General features: G+C 39.3%; 1 protein-coding gene across 9 annotated transcripts in view; it reads right to left on the reverse strand.

Annotated features, from left to right (window-relative positions):
- The window catches only part of CEP350 (centrosomal protein 350), an 80766-nt gene that overhangs the window by 37320 nt on the left and 18607 nt on the right, over nt 1-24839 (reverse strand). For 5 of the 9 annotated variants that reach the window (XM_080407362.1, XM_080407357.1, XM_080407358.1 and 2 more), the window contains 15 exons: nt 24267-24399; nt 21419-22032; nt 20795-20905; nt 16940-17053; nt 13722-13865; nt 12244-12899; nt 11464-11585; nt 8913-9976; nt 7436-7589; nt 6097-6260; nt 4940-5129; nt 3267-3487; nt 2983-3146; nt 2171-2329; nt 1840-1971 (listed from right to left, as the gene is read on the reverse strand). In XM_080407362.1, coding sequence (XP_080263488.1) covers nt 1840-1971; nt 2171-2329; nt 2983-3146; nt 3267-3487; nt 4940-5129; nt 6097-6260; nt 7436-7589; nt 8913-9976; nt 11464-11585; nt 12244-12899; nt 13722-13865; nt 16940-17053; nt 20795-20905; nt 21419-22032; nt 24267-24399 — 4142 coding nt within the window. The remainder of the gene's footprint in view (nt 1-1839; nt 1972-2170; nt 2330-2982; nt 3147-3266; nt 3488-4939; nt 5130-6096; nt 6261-7435; nt 7590-8912; nt 9977-11463; nt 11586-12243; nt 12900-13721; nt 13866-16939; nt 17054-20794; nt 20906-21418; nt 22033-24266; nt 24400-24839) is intronic. The other 4 variants (XM_080407363.1, XM_080407360.1, XM_080407361.1 and 1 more) reach the window with 3 other exon arrangements.

Raw genomic sequence — 24839 nt, forward strand, 5'->3', positions numbered from 1 at the left:
AATTTAAAATAAACCCAAAACACACAAATGGCAGAAACAATGTTTTCTTCTTCATTTGAAGTGTATCTTGCCCAAAGAGCAAGAAGTATTCTTTCCACTCCAAAGGAAGCAACAAGTTTAAGTTCCAATACCATGCAAACTGTCAGGTCTAAAACTGGCAGCATTAAAATAAATGGATAGCCATAAATTATCCTTTTTAATGTATGTTTCTAGTCAGGTACACAGTGACTGCCAAAAACTTCAGAAACCACAGCAGATAACACTGGTTTTCAGAAGCTTTAGAATTTAGTATTTTTCTTCTTGTTCAAGGGTTTGTGCCTTGCAGAGCGGGGAACTCTGGTTGGTATTAAAGGTAGGAATAACCTGTATTTCAATAACTCCCAATACACATAGTGAGTTTCTTTGTTAACTCTTCAATTAACATATACAAATTTTATAGAAACAAGTAGTATTTTTTTAAATTGGATTGTCTGTATACATCACCCACTGTTTTCTCCTTCATTACTACGACAGTCAACTCTAAGCAAACAAACTTGTATAGTAGCATGCTACATTATCTCTTTTGCAGAAGATAAAACTCCATTCCTTTACACATAAACAATTACAGAGTACATCCAAAAATATTCCCAGCACATTGGTAACTGGCATTTCTATTGCTGCATTCCAGTTCAAATAAATGTTTTTTCAACTGAATATCAGAAGTCATTTCTGAACATGGATGGAAAAGCTACTCTGCTAGCCCATCACCACTGACCAAGTCCTCATCAACTGCTCCACTTACTCTTGGACTTCAAACATAAAGCAAGCCAAGCAATTAAAACTCTATACCAAATAAAAGCTATCTCCGTTTCTTCTACTTTGTTTCTTAATTGGTTTCTACCCACTTCAGCTCTATAAACTACAAATATTTGTCTTTATCCAAGACCTCACTACCTACTACCAACAACTACTACACGTATCTGAGATGGCCGAGCTTTTCTGCTTCTTTAACCTAACCCATTCTTGTCCATTCAAAAATTATTTAAACTTCAAGTTTCAAAGCCCAGAACAAGTACATCAGTATTATCCTACAGTCCCATTACCCATCATAAAACCAGCCTTGCTAAGCACCATCATGTGTGTAAACTGTGAACAGTTACGTTCCCACTCATCAGCCTTCTCCATTCCATCCCTAACCCTAAGCCTAATGACTGCTAAACTAGGAAGAAGCAAAAGCATTTCTTCTGTGGGTTTGAATTAGTTGGGTTTTTTTAAAACTGTGTTTCTTACCTATAAGTGAAGCAGCTGCTACATACAGGGAACAACAAATATGCAAACTGATAAACCAATGTATAAAACTGACAACTAATAAATATTCTGTATACCACAAGAACAGACACTCAAAAAGCCTTGAAACTCTATATCAAGTTAAGAGCTCTGCTGAAGATCTCCCCCTTCCTTATTTTGTTTTTATTTTTTGGTCCCCTACCTTCAGAAGTAAGCAAAATTGTTATTTCCCTGCTTTTCCAATTTGATTTGCATATGAAATAGATACAGGATCAACCCCCGGTGGAGCGCAATTCTTACAAATTCAAGCTGATGTGTTCACTTCCATCAATCTACCCTGGGAGAACAAGCTTCTTAACAGTTCATTAACTGGAAGATCATAAGAATAGTGAACATGGATTTAAGGCTGCTGACGGACTTCTAAGTAATGATGTCAGAAAAGCTCCTTTAAAGTCCTATCATTTGTCACGTTAAAGCTGCACTGACACTGAACAGACAATAACATAGAGGCATAAAAGTATCCAAAATAATACTGAAACTATAACAGCTTCTTTCTTTCACTCAGGACCTTACCTCACGAATCTGGTGAGGAGCATCTGCAGTGCCAAGTACAGTTCCTGCCTGCTTGGTTGCAGCCTTGCAGGGGGTCTCTTGTACAGCCTCCTGCCGTGACTGGACCAGTTGCTGCAGTGACTCTGCATGGACCTATGCAGCAAACACAGCCAGTTCAGCTCCTCAGAATTCTCTAGTTATAATAACTACAGATTTATGTCTCAAAACCTACATGAAGAAAAGTTTGAAATTGGCCCCTAAGAGCTGTTTTCAGCTATATTAAACCCCTTCAGCACTTTCATGATGTTTACAGCTTCAGATTAAGAATACTTGTAGGCATGAATTTACTTACAGCATTTTGCCTGTTATACACTCCACATTTTTTGAAGGGCAGCATTACCTGAGCTGCCTTCTGCCTTGCCTCGTCCAGTTGTCTCTGACTTTCTAGAGCTTCTTGTTCAGCCTTGATTTTCAAAAGAGCTAAGTCCCGTTCATGGCGCTGCTGCTGTGCCTACGGATCAGAAAAACAACTTTTAATCATGCAGGTTACACGAAAAGACCTTTTTTGCCTTAGCCACTTGCTGCATCCACCTCTGAAAGATCTAGACCTACTCTACTGGTGGTGCCTCTTCTGCTAAAGTAAAACTTTCAGCCTACCAACTGACACTCCCTTCTTACGCAGACGGTAAATAATGCATATTCCTCATACTCTTCCACCACAGTGTAGAAAGAAAGAGGACTTAAAGACCAATTAACTCAACAAACTAGAACAAGCAATCTTGTCAACGTAAAGAAATTTCAACCAAAAATATCCTTTTAATGGAGTAAGACAAATGATCCTGCCTGAACAACTACACTGCATGGCACTGGGACCCAAAATAAAATTTTCATTTTACTGAAGTACACAACCAAAGCAGCAATTCCCACTAATGGTACATTAGTGACACAATCTAAAGTCACCAGTTTCTTGGTGTCAACTTAAAATAAGAAAGATAATAGGCATTAATCCTACAAATTGGACATCAAAGATGCCCCGTCGCATCCATCATGATTTCTCTGCATTGCTAAGGAAAGCGTAACTTGCCCTAATTTGATTGATTTTCTTGCAAAATAAAAAAAGGAAGGTTAAAGGAAGGTTAAGACAAGGAAGTATTTTTCCATTACCTTCAGAATTTGAGCCAAAGAAACACTCTCCTGCTGGGCAAGTGATATGCCTCGTACTCGTTCTGCATCAGTAAGCTGTCGTACAGACTCCTCAATAGCACTGAGGTAGTTCAATTCTGCTGACAAACGATGCTGAAGACCAGCAGGGGAGAAGCGCATACATCCTGCAGGATAAAACTTAACAGTCAACTTCCACAGACTTTAGTGCCCCACATCAAAAATAAAGGGGGAAACCCGCCCCTCCCCTGCTCTGGGAGTGGTATGGTTTTACCAAAACAACTCACCACTCGCTGAGGCTGCTCCTGCTGCAGACCTGCTAGTCCCCAGACTCAAGTCGGGGAAGGCTACATTAGGCTTCAGCCCTGACGCTGTACTTCCAGAAAAGCCAGCAGGTGACTTGACCCTTTCAGCTGTATTGCCTATAGAATCAAACTGCAACATTTTTTGGGAACCAGGAGATGGGGAAGAAGTCGGTGTCTTCTGGGATCTTCCCTTATCTGAGAAACTGGCAGCAAAACAAGAGAAGGAGTCAATATTCCCCTAAGTCCAGCCATTTGATAAGACAATAAAGCAATAACCTAGTTCTTCCACTAATACACACCAAACAGATCCATGCAAAAGATACAGTCTTCTATTGTTTGCACAGGCCCAGTCTGCCTTTAGGAAATGGGCTCATGAGATGGGTTTTGTACCTATATCCCAGTTTCGGGTTAAGTTTCTAGAGCACCCTATTTCCGCCCCCCCCCCCCCCCCCCAAGTATTAAACCTAGTTAGCACAGGGACACACACATACACACACAGAAAAAATATTAACATCGTATCTACATGTTCTTCAGGGCCAGACAAACAGTTTCAATGCCTCCTGTTAGGAACCTGGCATGAGAAAGTCAGGATGCGCTCATCTGCATGTGCATTCACACATCTGTTTTGAGAGGCTGAGTGAAGAGCTTCTACTCACAGGATATTAGGGCAATAACTTGATACCAGAATACAATGAACAGTATTTTTAAACAGTAAACAGGTTACTATCAGCATGTGGATGCATCTGAATGAGATAAGCCATTGCCCTGAGTCTCGATCGCTTTCACTTAAAATGCAATGAAATGCTTGAAGGCCAAAACTTCACTTAAACAGTTAGTAAAATACTACAGCAACACTGCTCAAGAGAAAATTTAAGACATCTCTTCTTTTAAACACACAGAAAATAATGCAGACACTTCTTAAATCTAATATTCCAATTTTATTAAGCCAAAGAAGATTAACAGCGGCTTCTTAAATCCCTTAGGAAGATGTTTTGCTTTACTTGGCACATCTTGGGAGGTCACAGGACCTTTCAAATCCAATACTGGATTATCAGTGAAAGTCACCCACATAAGTCTACACTCTTTTCTGAGGATTAGTTCACCTCTCAAAAAGCATCAACTCACAGAGCTGCATAGGCTTATGAATATTAGCTGAACACAAGTGTAGCCAAAAATGTCTGTGGATCCCACTGAAAAGGGCAAGATAACTTAATAGGTTGACCAGCTATTCCTCCCTCCTCCCCCACTCTGCTCCTCCCTTCTTACATACCATTTGAGAAGTGGAAAATGAAAACTGTATTTCAATGCTTAAGGTACTGAACCTGACAAGACACCTCTATCAGCCAGTTATCCTTACAAAAACAGAGGAGTCATTTGGGAAGGAATCATTGTTTTGTATTTTCTCTTACTACAGCCACCTACTTTAGGCTTTTGTATTTAAAATACGAAAATTTTAATTTCACTTAAAAATGAAGAAAAAAAGAGAAAAAAATTTGAATGTCATTAAAAAAACATTTTCTGCATTGCCATCTTACTAACATTTGATAATTTCTGTTACTCTCCCTTTGCACATCCAAATACAGTGCCATTTTTGATAACATGCCATAAGGCTACCAAGCTTATATTTGCATACAGTCTTATAATGTTCATGTTACCTCATCAGGGAGTGTCCAGACAAGTTTTCCAGTGTGCTGTCTGTATCTGGGTTCTGCTCATGATCTTTACTAGAAATTCTGCTATTTGATAAGGATTTTTTTGCCTGTTGGGTTCCCCAGTCTAATTCAGAAAGCCTTTTATCTTCTTCCGCAGAAAAGTGGTGAGAACTTCCATTGAAAGAGTCCAACCCTAAGAAATAACAACATTGCCTAAAGTTTACATTTGGTATTCTATTTATGACTACCTGACCATCAAGAGCCCCAAAACAAATAATTGAGAATTTTTTTCCTCAATTAAAGATGCCTTTGAGTGAGAAGTCTACAAATCCAACAAGCAAGAAACATAAATTTGGCAGCTTCCTACAGGAGATTAAGTTCTCTTCTGCATATTGTGTCCAGTGCCAACAAAACTGTCATTCAGCTTTCATTTCAGCACACTATCTGCTAATCTAAAGAAAATACACATTTGACTTCTCGATACTGATAACCAGAATAAAGCCTAGCTTTCTTTGGGTAAGCTAGAGAGTTTTGAAAAAAGAGGAAAAGAGATTATTTGGAATTGCCAATCCTATTTTTCTCATCCTTTTATTGGCTTTAAACCTAACTTTTTCTTGTTATCCACTGCTGATCTAGTGAGAGTATACCAAATCTCAAGTTTCTCCATGGTTTTGTAATATACAAGTTACCATAGGAATAAGCGTATTTATTAATTTGTGCGCTTATAAAAACTGCCTTTGATCCAAAGATGAAGCATACAGGCAAACTTGTTGTTGCTTTCATAAATGTGGCCCAAACTCTGATTTCTCAGCAGCCTACTGGAATTTCCTCAGTACAGAATCTGAGGATAGTTCTCACATGATATTAAAACTAACTAATTTGTTAGAAGGCTGGTTTAGGAAAAGAAAACTTTTCAATGCTGTTAACAACCTCTTGCTTATTTAATTTTAGATTCTTTTATTTTAAGGTCAGAGAATAATCAGAGTCAAAAAGAATTTAGGAAGGAATTACTGGAGGAATAAATAAATCATACTATCACTATTAGATAACAGTTTCCAGATAAGTAGGACTGCAATTTTCATGACAAGAAAACCCTAAAACCTCCTTCAACAAAAAACCTGCCACAAACCCAAAACCCTACAGTCAAGTACAGCACTTACGTTCCTTTTTCCCTCTCTTTTTAGAGGAAGCAGATGAGCGAGAAGAGGCTGCAGACCGTGGTCCAGATGAATGCTGAGAAGCAAGTTCTACAGATCGAGGTTCGTGGGGAGACTTCCTGCTCAGAACTTCCTCCTGCATGCTTGAACTGCTGCTGCCAGCAACACTAAAAAGGAGCACATGGACAGTGATGAAGGACTTCCAACTCCCACATTACATTGTGCACAAGAAATCCACCACAGTTTAGAGACAGACAGATAAAACTAATTAGCCCATCTTGAAAAGCATCGATTTTGAGATTAAAAACTGTGATAGCTAAAACACGAGGAAGTTTGGCATGATATTGACCATAATGAAACATGCTTCCAGTAACATGAAACAGTAAAAGATGGGTAACAACCATCCTCTCCAACACTAACTCTTACGAGCAATTTAGCTACAGGCTTGAACAACATAAGAAGGACTCCAAGTATGACTGAATTATACATCATCTCTGGGCACGTAGATATCATCAATTGACACATACATGAGTGATTTTCCATAAAGGATTACAAAGAATTTGCAAAAAAGAGTGTAATGCATCATATAATAAATACCAACAGAAGACCTATCAAGAAGTTTAATCTGAAAGAAACCATTTCTTGCAGCCAACATGGTTTCAGTGTGCAAAGTGCCTTTTACCTTCCTTTCTTCTGAGGTGAAGTATCACCAGTACAAACACAGTACTTGTGACCTCCCCCAGAATGCCCAAAAGACGTTAAGTATATCTCATTACCAAAAAAGAGGTGTTAGAAAATTCAGGAAGCCACATGAATTCAGTAGTCATATGAAGAGTCTAGGATTTCCAGTCTTCAAATTTTTGTCTGAACAAAAGGTTTTAGAAGTTCTTACAGACAATTTATGTATCTATTACTAAGCATTACTGAACCCTTACTGAAAGCCATCATAGGCTTTTTATAAAATTCTGAAGTACCGAAGATTTTTTAACACTTTCAAGTATCTTTTCCCTTTTCTAAATTACAATGACTGACCAGCTGAGCATTATAGCAGCCACACAAGTTGGAGAACTCATTTTCACCCGACTACAAAGGGTAAGAACCTCACCTAAAGTTACCTGGCCAGACTGAAGAACAACAAAAATTAGAGAGAGAACAGGAATACTTCAGTCATGCTGGTTATTATATTAACTGCAAGGTCCCAAGGAAATAACTCATCACTTTGGCTAGTATTACAATACAGCATAGCATAAAAGATACCCAGCATATTGTGAAATTTTGTATTAACTATGTTCTGTCAAATTCTGCATTTTGATTTTTTACAAGAAGCCTAACACACAGTTACCTGAAGTCACGTGCCATCTTTTTTTCTGTTAAAGTGCCACTTCCCTGCGATGAGGCAAAATCATCTTCGTAAGAAACCACACTCTCTGGAGGGCTCATGGCAGGCAGTAAAGGGCGCAGAAGGGCAGCCCCTCCATTCGACCTTTCATCAAACACTGAAGTGTGGAAGAAGAAGTGAAAAGACAAAAAAAAAAAAAAAAAAAAAAAGACAAATGCAAATGTGCATCAAGCAGGTAATAAAGCTGCAGGAATTAAAATGCTCCCAACCATGAGTTACACAGACTTCCTTTCAAACACACAAACATCAGGAGAACAACAGTACAGCCATCCCATGGCAGTTTTAGCAACACAACATGCAGTCTTCCTCTTCTTGTAAATTATTGAATACTCCATTAACACACTCCAGCTAAAACGTTCTTGAAGAGCGCAGTGCTTGCGAGTAGAGCCATCTGCAGAAAATTTAAATGCAATCATCTTTAAGGGAAATAAAGGAAAAAAGAATCAAGAAAAAGCACAAGATAAAAATCAACTTCTCTGAAAATATTCCTCCTCCAAATGAGGAACTCAAGGCAACAGGAACAGTACTCATAAAATGAAGAATAAAATTGTACAAAATACAAAAATCAAATGAAATGTCCTGCATGAGGCACTTGTCAAGCATGCCCTAAGACACCAACACCTGAAACAGGCTCATTTAAGCAAGAGACTTTCCCTACTGATACACCAAAACCTTACCTTTTCAAAATCCAATATTGTTACTGGAGCTCTAATTATTGCACTACTTTGAGACAGTATCAAGTAACTCATATGAGCAAAGATGCAAAAGGAAAGTCCACATGGTTCAGCCACTGAAGTTACATTTCTAACAATACAGTAAAGCTGTATTATTCTTGTGTAGGGAGAAACTGGGATACATGCAAGCACTCGTTTAAGCCGTAACACAAGTGCTGCATAAAGCATGCATCTTCCTGCCTTAACTGAAAGAGGAATGATGTGTTATAACAGATGATCTGGAGTGCATATAAAGTAGAAGGATGCACATTCCAATCCGGAGGATCTGTCCTCCATGGAGGTCAGAACTACTTCCAAACGCACTCTGGGAAATTCAGATTTAGTATGCAATTTTTGATAAAATAAATGTAAACTTTACATTCACAATTCCATAACTACGGTTGTCCTTAATACATGTAGCCCAGTATATGAACTGGTTATTGATCTAGAAATACAGAGCAATCTAATACAAAAATAACCTTCTTCCAGTTGAAAAGTAAGGGGTTTTTTCCTTCTTTTTTTTACCTTAGACAAGAAGGCAGGGGGAAATAATTTATCATCCCAAAGTAAAGTGAGAAAACCTTACACGGATTCCTGTTTGAGACATCCAAAAGCACATTCCTTACCTGCGAAGTATAAAGTGTAAGGAGTAGTAACACTGGAGAGCAGCAATTTACAAGAGCTTTGAGAAATTTTTCCATTTTTACCTTTTCCATGAAGCTGGTAACTTTTCGCAAAGATGTTGATGACACTGTGGGGGCTTCCCTTCGCCAGTTCCTCCCATGGTCCCTTGCTGTGTGTGCCACTTGTCTGAGCGACAAGTGGCAAATACTTCTCAGCTGCTTTCTGAAACTCCTTTATGGGCTCAAAAGCATTTCTCTCCCGAATGCAGAAATCCTTCTCTTGCAACGTCTCCAGCATCTTCAGTGGCAACTGTTTGTGCTGGCCTCCCTCCTCTTCAGAGAGGCCTCCGTCACTCAGGAGAGGCCCTTCACTGATGGATTCGATGCTGGACTCATGAGGAATTGCAGCTTTATTCAGAGTGTAAGCCTGGTTTTCACGCCCTGGGGAGTCACTCTGCCTTTTAGATAAGTGTCCTAGTACCCCTTCACGCCTGTTAGCAGTGGGGGACCTCATTACAAGGCTGACTGCATCAGTATGAGGCCTGATCGTCTCAGGGAGTTTTTTAAATTCACTAAGGTTGCCTACCCCAGGAAGGCTGTCATCAAAGGCTGTATGAGACACACAGGTACCCAACATTTTTTGAATTCTGGCTGAAAAAGCATCTTCATTTTCCTCTCTCACAGGAGGACTCACAACCTTTGCCCACCGCCCATCATCCTGGTTTTCTTGCATAAATTCATGGCCCGAGTTCCACATGGTACCATAATTGATACCAGCCCCAGCCAACTTTTTGGCTTCACTTTCAATTCTGCTAGAAAGGGAAGCAGCTGTAGCTCTCAAAGCTTCAATCCGATCTAATTTGCTCTTATATTGGTTAGCAGTAGGTTTTACTAAGAGATTCTGCTGTGCACCAGATGAATTCAGATATGGCTGAGGCATCAGGGTCAGCGATCCCGCAGGTGCAGCATGGGTCCTCCTGCCTGCCAACATCGCATCACACTCCTTTGACAAAAGGTCTATCTGCTCCATACTCCAGTGCTGGGAGCAAGGGCCTCCAGCTGAGCCCACGAGAGCTTGCGGGTGAGAGAGCTGGACTCTCGGGCTCAACCTGTCTGGCTGTACCCATGGAGGCTCCATCAAATCACTCCTGAAATGAAAAGTCAGCACTTAAGTTGATGATTTATACAAGTTTTAGACGAAAGTATCATTGCCCCTACTGTATTTTACAGGAAGAAATACTTTTTTGTGGAATCAAAGGGGCAGGGAATGGGACTGTAAACAGTTACAGAATGTTATTTAAAAAACGTCCAGCACATCCCAAATGCGATATGCCGTTTATGGTGTACTGTGTGTTTTAGGGTGGTAACAAGCTGAGTGTTTTCAGCAGCAGCAGTAAGACTTTTCCAAAAGTTTCCTGACTTCCAAAGGGAGGAAACTTTTTTTTTTCTTTGGAATTTCTTAGCTCCAGCCTTCCCCCTCCAGTTTAACCCAGCCCATGTTTCACTGGAGCTGTCACTTAGGATAGTCAAGAGAAACAGAGAAAAAGAGGACTGGAAATACAAGGATGTTTGAAGTTCTTCAAGACATCTTTTCTTATTTTCAGAGAGCTCACACTTGCATGACAGGAGCTCTGCAGAGATGTTTCTTCACTAACATCACTTGCACATATTCTGAATACTAGGAAACCTGGAAAGTCCCTCACAAAAAACCTGTTGCTTACTATGAGGTTCTTCAAATAACTTACGCAGCCCTTTAAGTCTCATCTCTTCCCAACTATTAGCACCTACATGTTTTTTCCTTACCATGTTACACTAACAATATTTACTGCCATATGGTTTAGCAGCCTATTCTAAGCACTGTACTACATAGCATCCCTAGTGCTTCCTTGAACTTTTTCCAGAAAGGAAACAGGTCTCATTGAATTTACAAAGTCTGCATGGATTTGACCAAGTTAAGGTACAGATAATGAAGCAAGTATGTATTTAAGAAGCAGACATTCACTATGTAACTAAAAACGAAGACACACTTGCGCATTGAATACTAAGGATATGCAAGAAACTTTATCATTTTTAGTTCCTTATATTTAAGTGTTTGGTTAGGCACCTTGTCTTACAGTAAGAGAAACTTTGACAATATACTGAACAACTAAAAATGGGGAAAAGCAGCATGGAAGAAAATCGGGAAAGGCTAGTTTCCAAGCAGAAGCAGAGGGTTTTGGTACTTTGGAGACAGTAACTAAAGGCCTGAATCCAAGACAATAGAATAAATAGAAATATTGAACAAAGCAAATAATAAAAATCAACAGATGTATTTGTATGATCAGCTTCTCTTGCCCGATGGCAATGGCAGAGGAAAAGTCTCCCAGTATGAAATGCACATCCCCTTGATGCCAGCAAAAGATTAACAGCAACCGCCATTCACTTTACTTAGTTACAGACTCACTAAATACCCATATCCAAAATTTTCATGTGCTTTTCTGCATCAGCTTCCTCGTAACTGTGAGGAAACGTCACAGTTGCCATAAAGACAATTATTCTCACTAGAACGTGAACTGAAGAACGTAGTCTATTTTCAACTCTCAGAGATGAAGACTGGAGTATTTTCCTCTCTCTCAAAAGGCCCACAACAGCTCACCTCAGTAGCGGCTGCTGCGGTTCTGAAAGCGACATGTCACTACTTGAAGATGCACTAGGAGGACGCTCCTGAGCCTTGTTTTCCTTGTCAGATTCCCCAGATGGTTGATAACCAGGTCTGGGCTAGAAATGAAGACAACCAGAAAAATGCATTTGCTAAAGCCTGTAGGAGTTTAGAAGCTCTTGTCTCATTAAAATTGAAAAGGCTTACATTTCTCAGCATAGTACCACATCCCTCTGACAACGCAAAGACTTAAAACACAAGACATTTATGGTTTTGCCTCAGCAGAATATACTGGGGAAAAAGCTTTGCTCCCATACTGAACTAGTTCAGCTGAACACATCAACTTGCTATTAGTCTTTTACCATATATTAATCTTCTTTCAGTTCATGATTAGCAAAATTATTTAACCCACTGCTGCTGAAGTTCATCCACTGAAAGCAACTTCAGAGAAAGCTCTTCAAATCACAGTTTGACTCATGTTTAAAGTTTTCTTAAGAGCCAACCTTTATAGCTGCTGTTAGCTAATATCCAGAATTCTGCTACTATTCATAACACAAAGATTATCTCAATCACCTTTGCAGGAGGCCTTGCTCTGCTGAAAAGTGGCCATTGGCAAGGAGGGTCCAGATCAAAACCACTATGTTTCAGGAAAAGCTAGTTTTCTTTGTATCCTTCTTAAATGATAACCAGACCAGGACAACTCATGACCTTCCTAGACATGTGACCTCCTACTCCTGCCATCAACTGCAACACATTAAGTTAGTGAATCAGCTGTACCTGTGTTTCCTGCACCGTAGGCAGCTGAGGTGGCTCTTCTAAAAGCGTATGTTCCAGCAATAGCTTAGAATAGGTTTCCTGTAACCGTTTGGCTGCTGAAGGCTCAGGGGGTGGCACATTCTTCACTTTAGTGAAAGCCTCTTTCTGCTTTCTGTAGAGCTCTTGGAGCCTTTTGTTCTTCTGTTCTGTTGCCTCTTTTTGTGCTTTCTTCTCTTCATTCTGCTTCTTCTTCCTCTCCTCTTGCTGCCTGATGATGTACTGACGAACCTCATCTGTATCATAGTGACGTTTCTTAGAGATCACCTGAGGCTCCTCACTGGCAGCTACCTTGTCTGGTTTCCTTTTGGTTGGACTGTGGCTCCTGGCATTTTGAGAAGGCAAACCAGATTTCTGATTCTGCTTTTCCACATCTTTCTCTTGCTTTATACTCATGGAATCCAACTGCAAGTCATCAAGAATTCCACGTATCTCCACGGGTAGGAAGTCCTTATTTACAGAGGCATGATCTTCTTGGTTATCATCTGGAAGAGCAGCCTCCAGTTTCTTCAGATTATTCTCAGACCGTACTTTACTTCTTGACCTTTGAGAACTTCTTGAAGAGGTTTTATGGGTAATATCCAGCCTGGAATCTGAACCTGTCCTTCCAATACAGCCTGCTAAAGAATAAGACTTGTCAAATGTTTCAAGTAAAAATCAAATTTGGAAAATTAAATGCCATCACCGAAACAGCTGAAAAAGTGAGGATGAGGGAGAAGTGCAGATGTCACTGTAAATGTGCTTTCACTCAGTGTCACAGTCCGATTACAGCAGCCTTTGCTTAGACTGAGCTCACACCCTTTATACTCTTGCCAGCTGCACCACCTCACAGTAAGAAGCACAGCAGCTACCACTGCCCCTTACTTGCCCTGTCTGAGATTCTGGATAAATTCTGAAAAGGGCTGGTGGAAGAATCAGTGAAGATTTATGATGCACATGAATGAAGTGATATAGTAGCTGGAAGAAACACAATTCCTGTACAGCAGCGATCCCCAACCATAGCTTCTGCATTATATGCAGCACATCTGGAAAATTCATCTCACTTGTGGACCACTGCTAGCCACTCCTTTCCCCACTAGCTTCAAGAGGCAAAGACAGATTGCAGGTGATCCATTTTTTTGGTTGCAACCTATTCCCCAGCTTTTCCAGAGCTCCTGAGCACCTTTGCAGCATGTACTGCCCCTCAAGTCACATGTGCAGGGCAGGCTTCCCATGACACCAAGAAAAGCTGATAAACCACCCAGGAAGAGGTTAAGCATCCCAACCATGGATGTGAAAAAAATCCCCCCATTTCCCCCCTCAAACTCCACGTTAAAAATAGGAGTTATTTTAATAAGAGACCACTTACATTCTATCTCACAAGTCTACTTTATTCTGCAGACATGTAGCGTTATATAATAAAGTAAAATTTAAAAAGTCCAGTGATAAAAAGTGCAACTTACCAGACTTGGCAGCGCTCTCTCGTCCTGTTCTGTCACTAGATACAGCTCTTCTGTCCTGTTCTATTCTGGGAGCTGCACCCAGTATCTTTTTTACTAGCTTTTGTCCCTCCCGCCAGGAGGATGCATTTATTACATAGTTTCCACCTGCACAATAAGCATTAAATAAAAGTCAAGCTCTAGATGGATGTTGCAACATATCAAAAAAGTATTTATTGCAAGCATTAATCATTTCTGTGCCATTTAGTTCCGCGTAAATGGTATGGCTGCAGTCACACCAAACAGTCATAACTGTGATGTACCATGAAGACACTCAACAGCTGACTCGCACAACTACCAGTGTTTCATGCCTATGCACCACAACATAAAAATCCAACACATACTGTAGCACATTAAAGCCCTACAAAGACTGACTTAAAAAAGGAAAAAGGGTTACGCAAGTCTGAAACATATAAGCAAATGTTAGTGGGGAGAAGCGAAATATTTGTACAGTAACTGAGAAGAAGTTGTTCATCTCCACTCAAGGAAGGGGAATAAGAAAAAAAGATAAAAGGATCTAAAATGTTGTAATAATAAGAAAAAATAAAGGTGGAAGATAAATAACAATTCACCTTCATATTAAAAGAATATTTAGCTGGTATTCTAGGAAAAGCCCCTATACTTTAGAGATGTTTATGGGTAATTAATTGCTGAGGTAGGTGTCTTGTGAGGACATTAAAATATGCCAAGCAGCAGTTGTTCTATGCCAATGCTAGCTCACTGTCCTCTAGCTGGGATTTCTGTACCATGACTGAAAATAGTTAAGATAAACCCTATTAGGTGATACTTAAAGCAAGAGCAGACTACCTTGCAGGTGACAGAAACCCAATTAAAATGTTATTAGTATTATTTTTATCATCCTGCACATACTTAAATTATAAAAACTGAGTACAGTGGCATCTTTACCTAATATTGGTTAGATTAAATACTAGGTTTATTCAACTCACCTTGCATTTCACTAACTTCTAATATTATTTATATTTTTTTTCTTTGAAATAATGACCTTAAAGAGCTTTGGAGAAAAGCATCATATAAAAAAAGAAAATTATTAATAACCCGATTCAGACTATTCAGCAATATTTTATTGCTAGAAAAGTACCTAACTTGAATACACAATTTGCAGTTGATTTCTAATTACTCAGTTTCAGGTTCTACCTCTGACAGCACTGCCTGAACAAACCCAGACACTGCAGCATGAAAATACTACAGCCACACAAACAGGGATTGCACTCTGGGCCCAACAGGACTTTGAAGACATGGTAACAAAGCAACTTCAGGTGAAATTCAGGACAGCAGACAGACAGTGGTTTGACAATCCCAGTACTCAGTCCCCCCAGTCCCTTTTCTGTTTGTTATTTTAAAGCAGGAGGAGGAAATCTGTTCAGTCAGAAGTCTGCAGCCCACTATTCATCCATTTACTAACAGTACTCTTTGCTTGCATTGTAAATTATCCAAGTATTTTATAAATCTGTCACTTGAAACATGTCACTACAAGCCTCTTTGAAAGAGACTTATCAGCCAAAGGGGTTCTTTTGCCCAACTCAATTACTTCTGTGTGCATTTAAAAAGGTGGTGTAAAGTCTCATCTTCCATTTCAAGACAGCTGTTTGAACTAAAACACGCTAACAGAGCGGAACATGAGCTGTGGCTATTTATAGCCTTGGCTATGTTAAGCAGTTTCTTACTGCTGTGACTGGAGGAGGATGGACCATCACGGATATGCCACTTCGATCTGGTTTTTATCTTCTAGGGATTTCAGGCCGTCATTCTCCTCACATTTAATCCATTATGGAGAATAACCATTGCCATTTAAACTTGAAGCAATCTGTGCTCCTTTCTCACTTGGAACTCTCACAAGTATGTAAGTTAGTTTAGTGTAGTTCCTTAAGTGTGAATTGATCAGCACAGGAAGGAACAAATCCATATTTATCACTTACTTTTAATCATTACCACAAAATACTCACATGCAGCCTAATGATTTACAACATGCAGAAACACATATTCACGCTCTAAAAAAATTGTAACAATTTTTTAAAGCAGTATTTTTTCTTCAAAAAGTGTTTGCCAATTATGGGTCCCTGTATGTAAGGAGAGATATAAAACCTTAAAAAGTACAAGAGATGCCTAACCTTGCATGTGTTTAAAGAAAAAAAATAAGCTCTGTAGTGCAATTGCAGTCATAACTCCTTACTTTGTATGAAAATTAAAACCAAATACAAAGCAGATGTGGAAGTATCCCTAATTCTTTTGCTACACACAGTATCAGAAATCAGCATTACTGGAAAACTAAGAAGTACTGACAGAATTGCACAAGTAGTTCATTTCATTTTCTCCTACAAGGCACTGCTCTACAGCAACCTGTTCACATTGTCATCTCTAAATACTTTTCTTTAATAGACAGCAGAAATGTCAGACAACAGTGTAAGTAAAAAATTCTTAACTGGCAAAATAAATAAATATTTCTTTATAATATCAAGATTTGTAAGACCTGTTGGGGAACATGTTTTTACACTCTTTCACTAAGTGAAAATGCTAGGAAGGGGTCAAGCCAGAACTGAAGGTGTGGAACGGCACCAACTTGACACAGGGTGTAGAACAACAATAGCCAGAGAAGAGCCAGAAGGACGTCCTGTTCTCTGCTTCTCCGTTGAGAAATTGTACAAGAGAACAGCCTTCACTGCACCCCTCCTCGCAGAGGACAGCAACTCAGCAAGTCCCACTGGCACAGTTTTTTAACATCATCTCCACTCCACCTCTCAGCATTACTCCCTGAGCGGTAGAGCAAGCATTAACCAGCTTCAACATAACCAAAACAGGAGGAGGATCCAGAATGAACAGAGCTATCACTGTTTTTTGTCTGTGTTGGGCTGAGAGGTACCTAAGGATACCTGTCGTGTCCCCCCCACCGAGAAACAACATACTTCAGCAGCTTCCGTAAGGTGCACACAGCAAGTGGAAAAGCAGGTAACTAAACCAAAAAAAGCACGCACAGCCAACCAATCAATAACAAAACACCATACATATCCCCAGTGGTGCATACAGTCTATAAGCACACTACAACAGCACTGTTGCACATCTGAGAAGACTTTGCAAGCAATAGGCTTTAAATTTTTTAATTTCTTGAGACAAAACTCATCTCTGAAGGGCATGAGACAGCCTTCCCTCTAAGCAGAGATAGTCACCTTGTTTGGACTCTGAAATTGACAACTGTGTCAGTTTTTGCACTTTCCGTACTGGTCTGGTTGCTTTTTTCTCTTTGTTTCTCTCACTAGGTTTTCCTTTCACTGTTGAATGCTCTAAAAACAAACAAAAGCTGGTAAGTGATATTCCACAGGAAAGAACATAGAATAACAAGTTTGCTTCAACATTTACCTTGAAAAAACAGAACTCAGAGAAACATTATATAATCTGGGAGAGTTGGTGAATTTTATTTTGAGATTAATTACTCCTGGTCCAGCATTTCAAAATCCTCACAGCACGAAAATTTTGAATCAAGTGCTGTTTACCTACACACTGGAACACAGTGAAGTCACAGCACCACCATAATGTAACTTCACAAAGTTCATTTTCAATTTTAAAAGATATGTTGACAGTTTGACAGGAACAATTGTTGGTTCTCTTCTACTATAGGTACTACATTTTACTGCATTAATGTTCCACAAGAACACATAGTTCCTTCACTCCTGAAACACACGAGCTGCTGCTTCCGCATTAACGCATGACAGCACATTCACTCGTTGCCTCCATGCTAAAGCATGAAAGACAGGACACCCACGTGCTCTACTTTCTGCAAAACTCGTCGCAGAATTCACCCAGTGATGCAGAACTATTCTGTATCACTTAAGCCCTCATTCACAACACAACTGGCTTTTACACTTTAGAGAGGCCAGGAACACTTACCAAAGATAAAGTAATATTTTCCCATGTTTTCAAGTTAGGGCAAACCAAAACCTGAGATGTGGCTCAATCACCACCATCCCACTGAGTGGGCTTCCTAGCTGTCTAAGGCACAAAGCATAGACAAGCTGTATAATCAGTCTCAGCACTCTACACTGGACATTTCAAAGATTTATTCTAGCATTTTAGTTTACATGGCTTGAAGATGCTCTTTTCTTAACCCCAAAAGCAAACTGTAGATAAGGAACTTCACGGCCACTACCACCACTCTTTTCTTGCTCCTCTTCCATAAAGAATGTGGTCAGAGAACCTAAAACAACCAGGAGGCAACCCTCTCCACAGATAGATGTGAAGCTTTATTTAGGTAAGTATTTGCCAATACTAACTTTTACAGCCCCTAATTTCAGCTGAATCCACTCTCTGATGGATGCCCATAGCAAGTATCAGAGACAGAACGACAGGCCATATTACAGGATGTGGGAACAGCATTTTAAGAGACTTTCTCCCCCTTAATATCCTTTCCTTACAAATTTTCCAGTCATCTTTGAGGCTGACAACAAGCACAGGGAAGACAATCAACGCATCAAGTACTAGAGGCCTCAGCGACTGCATTTTCAGAAATCTGCCCTGCCTCCTCACCTCCTTCAGTGACAAACAGCTCCTTCCTAGTTCCAGGAAATCGCAGGCTGCTTCCCGCTCACTCTATTGGTATTACAGCAATTTGTTCTAGTATGGCAAATCCCAAACATCTTTAAGACAGAATTACTGGAAGTTCAGGGTCCACACAATATCCTTCAGCCTAATTACTAAATAAAGATAGACATTCTGTATGGTCTACGCTTACATGTAAAATCTTGTTGCAGTAAAAAACAAAGCTTCTGTAGATTACTAAGTTATCTTATAGCTTATTTTAGCACTAGAGAGCACAGAACAATTTTGATACAGCTGACCATACACACCTGAAACTCCACACACTGTAACTTTAATATAGAATTAACACATGGATAGATAGTGTCCGACAATCTAAAAATACATTTACAGTACGTGTTACATGCAGCACCAGCATTTGATCACTTGGAATCAGCTATTCAATATAACCTTTTCAGGTCAGAAAGGAGACATGTTCCACAACAGCTGTTCTATGGACAGGAGTCCAGGTGAACATATACACGCAGCTCCTTCCTTTTGCAGACAAAAGTCCACTGAACACATGATCCAAGTACCTTTTTAACTGGACCTCTTCAACGAAACTTTTCAAAAATCTGGATTTCTATAAAGAGCTCATGAGTCATTTATATTATGCTTGTCAAAACTTAAAAAAAATAATTAAAATGCTAGTGTGCATTGAAAGTCTTAGAAATCTGGCATTACTTTCATGGACTGATGCTGAATGGCGTATTTGCCAAACAATTTTACTGAAAAGCAGCAGCTCTTCTTTCTAAACTTTTTTAATGAGTGATTCCAGAAAAATTCCTCAGTACCTTGTCAAGCTGTACAAGCAAAAGAAAACTGGAATCTAATAATTTCCATACCAGCCACTATACTATCAACATACAAAGACACCTACAGATTTACAATCTCATCGCATTTTCCTCTGGTCTTAGACATTTCAACCAATGAGAAAAGTTATTTTTAATATGCAAACACTTAAGCTGCAAAGCTAGCGGTGCTCTGGGGATTTTATTTTCCATTCTCTTCTTTTTTTATTCACCTGATCTCCTCCCCCTCCCCCAACCCAGTCAGTCAAAAGCAATTCAATCTTACAGCCCTCTGCTGTAACCAGCATAACAAATCAAAAAGCACACTTGGGCATGCCACCCTAGATCACCCAGAGAAAAGAGCTACCAATGGTATTACAGTTTTCTAGATGAAAAATTAATAAAGGCTGGGTTTTGGAGCAGTACATTGGAAAACATAAAGCATATATTACTGTTTTGGTCTTCTAGCAGCACATCAGTCAAGCAAACACAGTATTTTTTAATTGTCTTTGCTCATAGTTTTAAGCATCAGAATACTGTGCTGCTAAATGAGCTCATCACCTAAAAAAAGATCTTTCTTCCTGTGTTGCCATTTTGCAACAATGGTATTTAATGTTTTTTTCAAAAGATCGTTAAGCAAAGAGGAATAAGTAACAGTTTTCTAAGCTTTTAACATTCAACATTCTCTCCTACACCTTCATGTGGAATAAACCCCAAAAGCAATGTTCTGTTAAGTTACCCCTGCAAGTTACAGTCACCCCTCCCATATCCTACCCAAGCCTTGTAATACTGAACGTAAAAGAGCTGTAGAGGAAATAAAATCTAAATTATTTAAAAGGGTTCTTAAATCTTCTGGTCTACCTGTTCTTCCCCTCCTCAGGGAATCCAGGTAAGACGTCTAAAAAAGTCCATGTGTACAAATATCTGGGACATAAATTTCTCCAAGAACTTCAAGATTTGGATAATTTTGACATAAAGCAATAAAAGTTCTACAAGTTCAGAGATATTAAACCAACCTAATGACATATAATCTCACCATCACACATAGCTGAAGGCATACCCCTTTACTGCAGGCTACGTACTCCACTTTCCACAGCACATGCCCCCCATCTCCCCTTTAGATTCCCATACATTCCAACTAAACCACTAACAATTCCCACAGAAGCTTCAGGACTGACAATTTGTTAACACCATATTGAAGGAAGTAGAATTCAGGCTTCATTATACTGTATATGGTGCACATACCACTTTCATGGTGTTAAAAATGGCAAAACCCTCAAAAATCTAAGTTGTTCCCATGAGATAATATAGGTTTCATCAAAATCCAATGTGGTTTTGTCTTTCTAAAAAGGAAATTGCATTCATTCATGCAAACATGTATAGAGATGTTACAAAATTAAACAAAGATTGTTCTAATGAAGACTTTTTTTTCTTTTTCTGTTTCAAAGAAAAGCCGTAATTTGATTCTTTTCATTTTAATGAGAGAATGGGCAGAAGGATCTTTTTGTTTTAGTGTTCAAGTTACGTCTGTGGAGAGAAGTACAATAATTTAACACTCATTGCTTCAATTTTTTTGTTTCCATGACTTTGCAGACTTTGACGAAATATATTTCTCTGCCTCTTAAGAGAAGGTTGTGTGACTTAACTCAGTTTGAGTCTCACCCTTTAACTGGAGTGCTATATCTCTGTACAGCTCCCGACTAATGTGAAATTCTTCCTCATGCCAGATCTTTCCATCTGGAGCGCGAATCTTTGTTTCAGCAGGATTGAAACCTGAAAGTAAACAATTTAAGAGTTTAACATAACTGTGTAAAATGTAAATAAAGCTTTTTCAGGGTGGAAGGGGTGGGAAACTGCCAAGTAAGAAAGGAATTACTTGAATTTCTAATGGTAAGAAAGCAATATACCAGTCTGCCACCTGCTCACAGTTGGAAAACAGTGGACAGGTTACTCAAAACGTGAAAGGCCTTCTCAGCCAATACAATGTTATTAAGTTCTGGCATCATAAAAAAACATATTGAAATAAACACAAACACGAATACAGCAAGCTTCTTTTCTACAGTAAGTTGTAAGAAGAGACAGGAAGAGTTTTGAAAGAATCCACACTTCTGTAAACTGGCAAGAATTTATTTTCCTTCTTGTCCTGTAATCAAACCATGCTATCCACTCCTGTACTGCCCAAACACAGCTGTGAGTCACATCCATACTCTGACATGTTGCTCAATGAATTGAACTCTGCTCCTTCACCACATATAACCAACAGGGAGGGGTCCTGCACCTCCGTACCTCTGTATGATGGAGCGGCAGGTGCAACTGCCACTTTCCTGACTTTGGGAGTCACTGCACTCTCCATGTTTGTGATCACAACAGGTTGCTCAGCATACCCCGAGTGCTGTCCTCTGCCAACTAACTCTTCAGAATGCTCCCACTGCTTTCGAATCCGCTCCTTCAGTTTCTCCAACTTAGCATCATGCTGACGCCGTTTCAAGATTTCCAGCCTATGAGCACTAGAAGTACTCGTAGCAGAAGGGGAAGATGCTTTTAGTTCACAGTCCTGGGATGTGTTACTCTGAGGAGTTTTAGTGCTACTCTCATCTCCTCTGGAGCCACTACTTTTTTCATCTTCCAATCGTGGAGGTGTTGCAACCTTAAGAAATGCCTCATTATTCTGCAAGGCATCAACTGCTGGTCTGTCATTCAAATATCTAACAACAGTCTCATCTGCAGCAGAACATGGGCTTTCAAAATCTCTGCTGTGTAGATCCCGCTCATCTCGGTCATATATCATATGGCCTGTTGTTTCAGTCTTCCCTTCTGCTTCACTGAAGTCCAAAGTAGAGAGCAGCTGCTTGGCCTCAAGTTGACTAGAACCGTGGTAAGGTAGAGAACTGTATGTATCCCTGATGTAACGGAAGGAAAAAGAAACAGTCACCACCAGAAACAAAACTGTGGTACCTTTCAACTCGACATGTTTGTTAACCAAAAGAATTACTTCCTACACTTTGCCTCCACTTTAAAGGCAAGTTCTTTTAAATTTTGATCACCACACATTTAACAATGCAAGTCTGACAAAATTGAAAGAGGTTTCTGTTCAAAATTTTGTTCTTTGCAGTGTCTGTCTGAACAGGACTATATATAAAGTTGAAGAGCTGAAATTAGGGCATGTAGAAAATCAGGAAGCAGCAATGTCGCCCTTCAGTTTAAAAAAGATTTAAATAAAAACCAAGTGTAAAACTTAAGCATAATTAATATGTCCTCTAAAACAAACCAATGCGCACATGCAGAGCTCCTTGACAGCACATTAACTAGCTGAGAAAACAAATAAACTGCACCAAAGACCCCTGCCCTGTATTTAGCATTAAAAAGGCAAGCCCCTGACAAGAATTTCAGAGTGAACTGTCTGTATTGCAACAAATGTAAAGCTTACTGAAAGCTTATAATTCAACAAACTAAGGCTCTCTTAGCATTTTTTCACAGAAGACGACTCTATATTTGAACAGACTCATGGTACATATGTTGTTAGGGCAAAAATGTATTTAACATTTTTACCAAAGAAGTGCTGAAGATGTGAAAATCCGGCAGCTAAGCTACTTGGCTTGCTTCTTCAGCAAGTATGTTTAAAGAACTCATTTAAGCCAGGTCATAACATTTTCCTTGCAAAACCGTCTACCTCTCTTTCTCTAGTAGCACATTCCTGTTATATAGTGTAGTAATCATTACCAATCAACATAAAAGTTGAGTGGTTTAATTGCACAGAATTTCACCAAAAATGTATATAAATACACACACACACACACACAGATTGTTCTACCCATTATTCTGGTTTTGTTTTCCTATGAACACTTTAAGCATCGACTACAGGCTGTTCTCAGAGAAGGAATAACGTGTTAACGTAGCAGCTCTGATGTTAATCCCCAAATTTATCTCCCCCAATACCACACACACTTCTTCCTGTAAGAAGGCTATTCTTTTTGACTGGATATAATGACACGAGTCTAGCTGCTCTCATTTTCTTCTTCTCCTGAAGCCTGTAAGATTTACTACATGTTTTTAAGTCAAATAACTGATGTATGCAAGTTATTCCAGATCAGGTAGACAACACAGCTGTTCAGTTAACAAAACTGACCCAAGATTACCCAGCCCAAAACTTAAAGAGGTTAGGATAACAATCATTAATAAATATGTAGTGGAATTAAAAAAAAAAACAAAACCAAAACAAAAACAAAACCACACTCTTCCAACTCCACTCTAATCAGGTCAACAGCAATTTGACTTCACTGGGGCAACATTCAGAAAAAAATGCAAAGTATGCATTAGAATCCAATAAAAACCTATTACTAACCCAACCAAGCTACTCATCAGGGATGCCTGTGTGAAGAACACACGCTACATATAGAACACAAGGAATTGAGGAAGTTATGGTACAAGTCTTCTAGGCTCTGATATTACAGCAAGTTATAACTAGTTTATTTCTGCTGCAGGTTCTCTTTCTTTTTGAAAGCTTTTGAGGCCCCTTATATCCACTACAGTACTTAATGCAGGCTAGGAAAAACAGGCTTTCCACACATTCCTTCATTGCTCACACGCCACACCACGTTCTATGGCCTGCAATATTCTGTACCACTCTTTCCCCTTAATACAGCTGTTCATATTTGAGTTTCTCACACACACAAAAGCCAACTGCATCTTTAGTACTAGATGGTTTTGCTCTACAGTGTCTTATGGTAATACATTTGGGAACATGTGCTGAAGAACTAATGAAACAATGCTGGAAAAGCATGAGGAAGCACTCTTTTTGGTCCTTATTACTGAAACTAAATACCTATCAAACCTATCAGGCCACTGAAGCCACAGCCACATCATCTTGATAATCTCTGAGGCCACAGCCACATCATCTTGATGATCCGGCTCCATTTCAACACTCTGGACTTAGTAGACTCATATTCACTAAACAAAAAATAAATTTGTAACATTTTTTAAAAAGGAAGACACTTCTGTCCAACATCACATGCTGCTCATGTGGCTGGCAGAGGGGAGGAATCAAATCCATTTTTGATGAGTTGTCAAAATCATCACTATTCGCTTAACTCTGATCTTAGCATATTTTTTCTTTGTCAGCTGCCCCAGCACTAACCTGTATGAAGCCAACGGTTCATGAAATTCCACACGATTGCTTTTTTTCACATTGCTTTCAAGAGTGGTCACTCGAAGAGGGCTCCGTGAGGACTTCTCCTTGCTTGATTTATTTTGGCTGGAGGACCGGGAAGCTGAAGCAGAAATCAAAGAATCCTCTATGTACCCATCTCTCCAGAAAGAGAAAGCTCTTGGGGCTTAACAATTAAGAACACAGTTTTTCTTAGATTCGAGCAGGACTCCAAAATAGCATTTTAAGTACTCCTTCTCTTTTTCAACAACCTGATTTCAACAACTAGGAGCAAAGTGGTAAGTGCTTGAAACAATGGACATATTTAAAGAGAAATAATAATGCTTAAACATTAATTTTAAGTAATTACATTTGTGAAAGTTGACTGTGTTGCCACTAGAGGTCGATCTGTCTGTTCTCCAGTGGCACGCTACCAGAATGCTCTACATAGTTAGTATTTAAAATAAGGGCTTATTTCTTACAAGCAAATGCTCTCCTTAAATGAAATCAAGGAAGCATCAGATTTAGCATTCTATTAGGGCATAACAGTTGTCAAACATTAAA

Source organism: Falco punctatus (genome assembly GCF_963210335.1).
Source record: "Falco punctatus genome assembly, chromosome: 11".
NCBI classification, from domain to species: Eukaryota; Metazoa; Chordata; class Aves; order Falconiformes; family Falconidae; genus Falco; species Falco punctatus.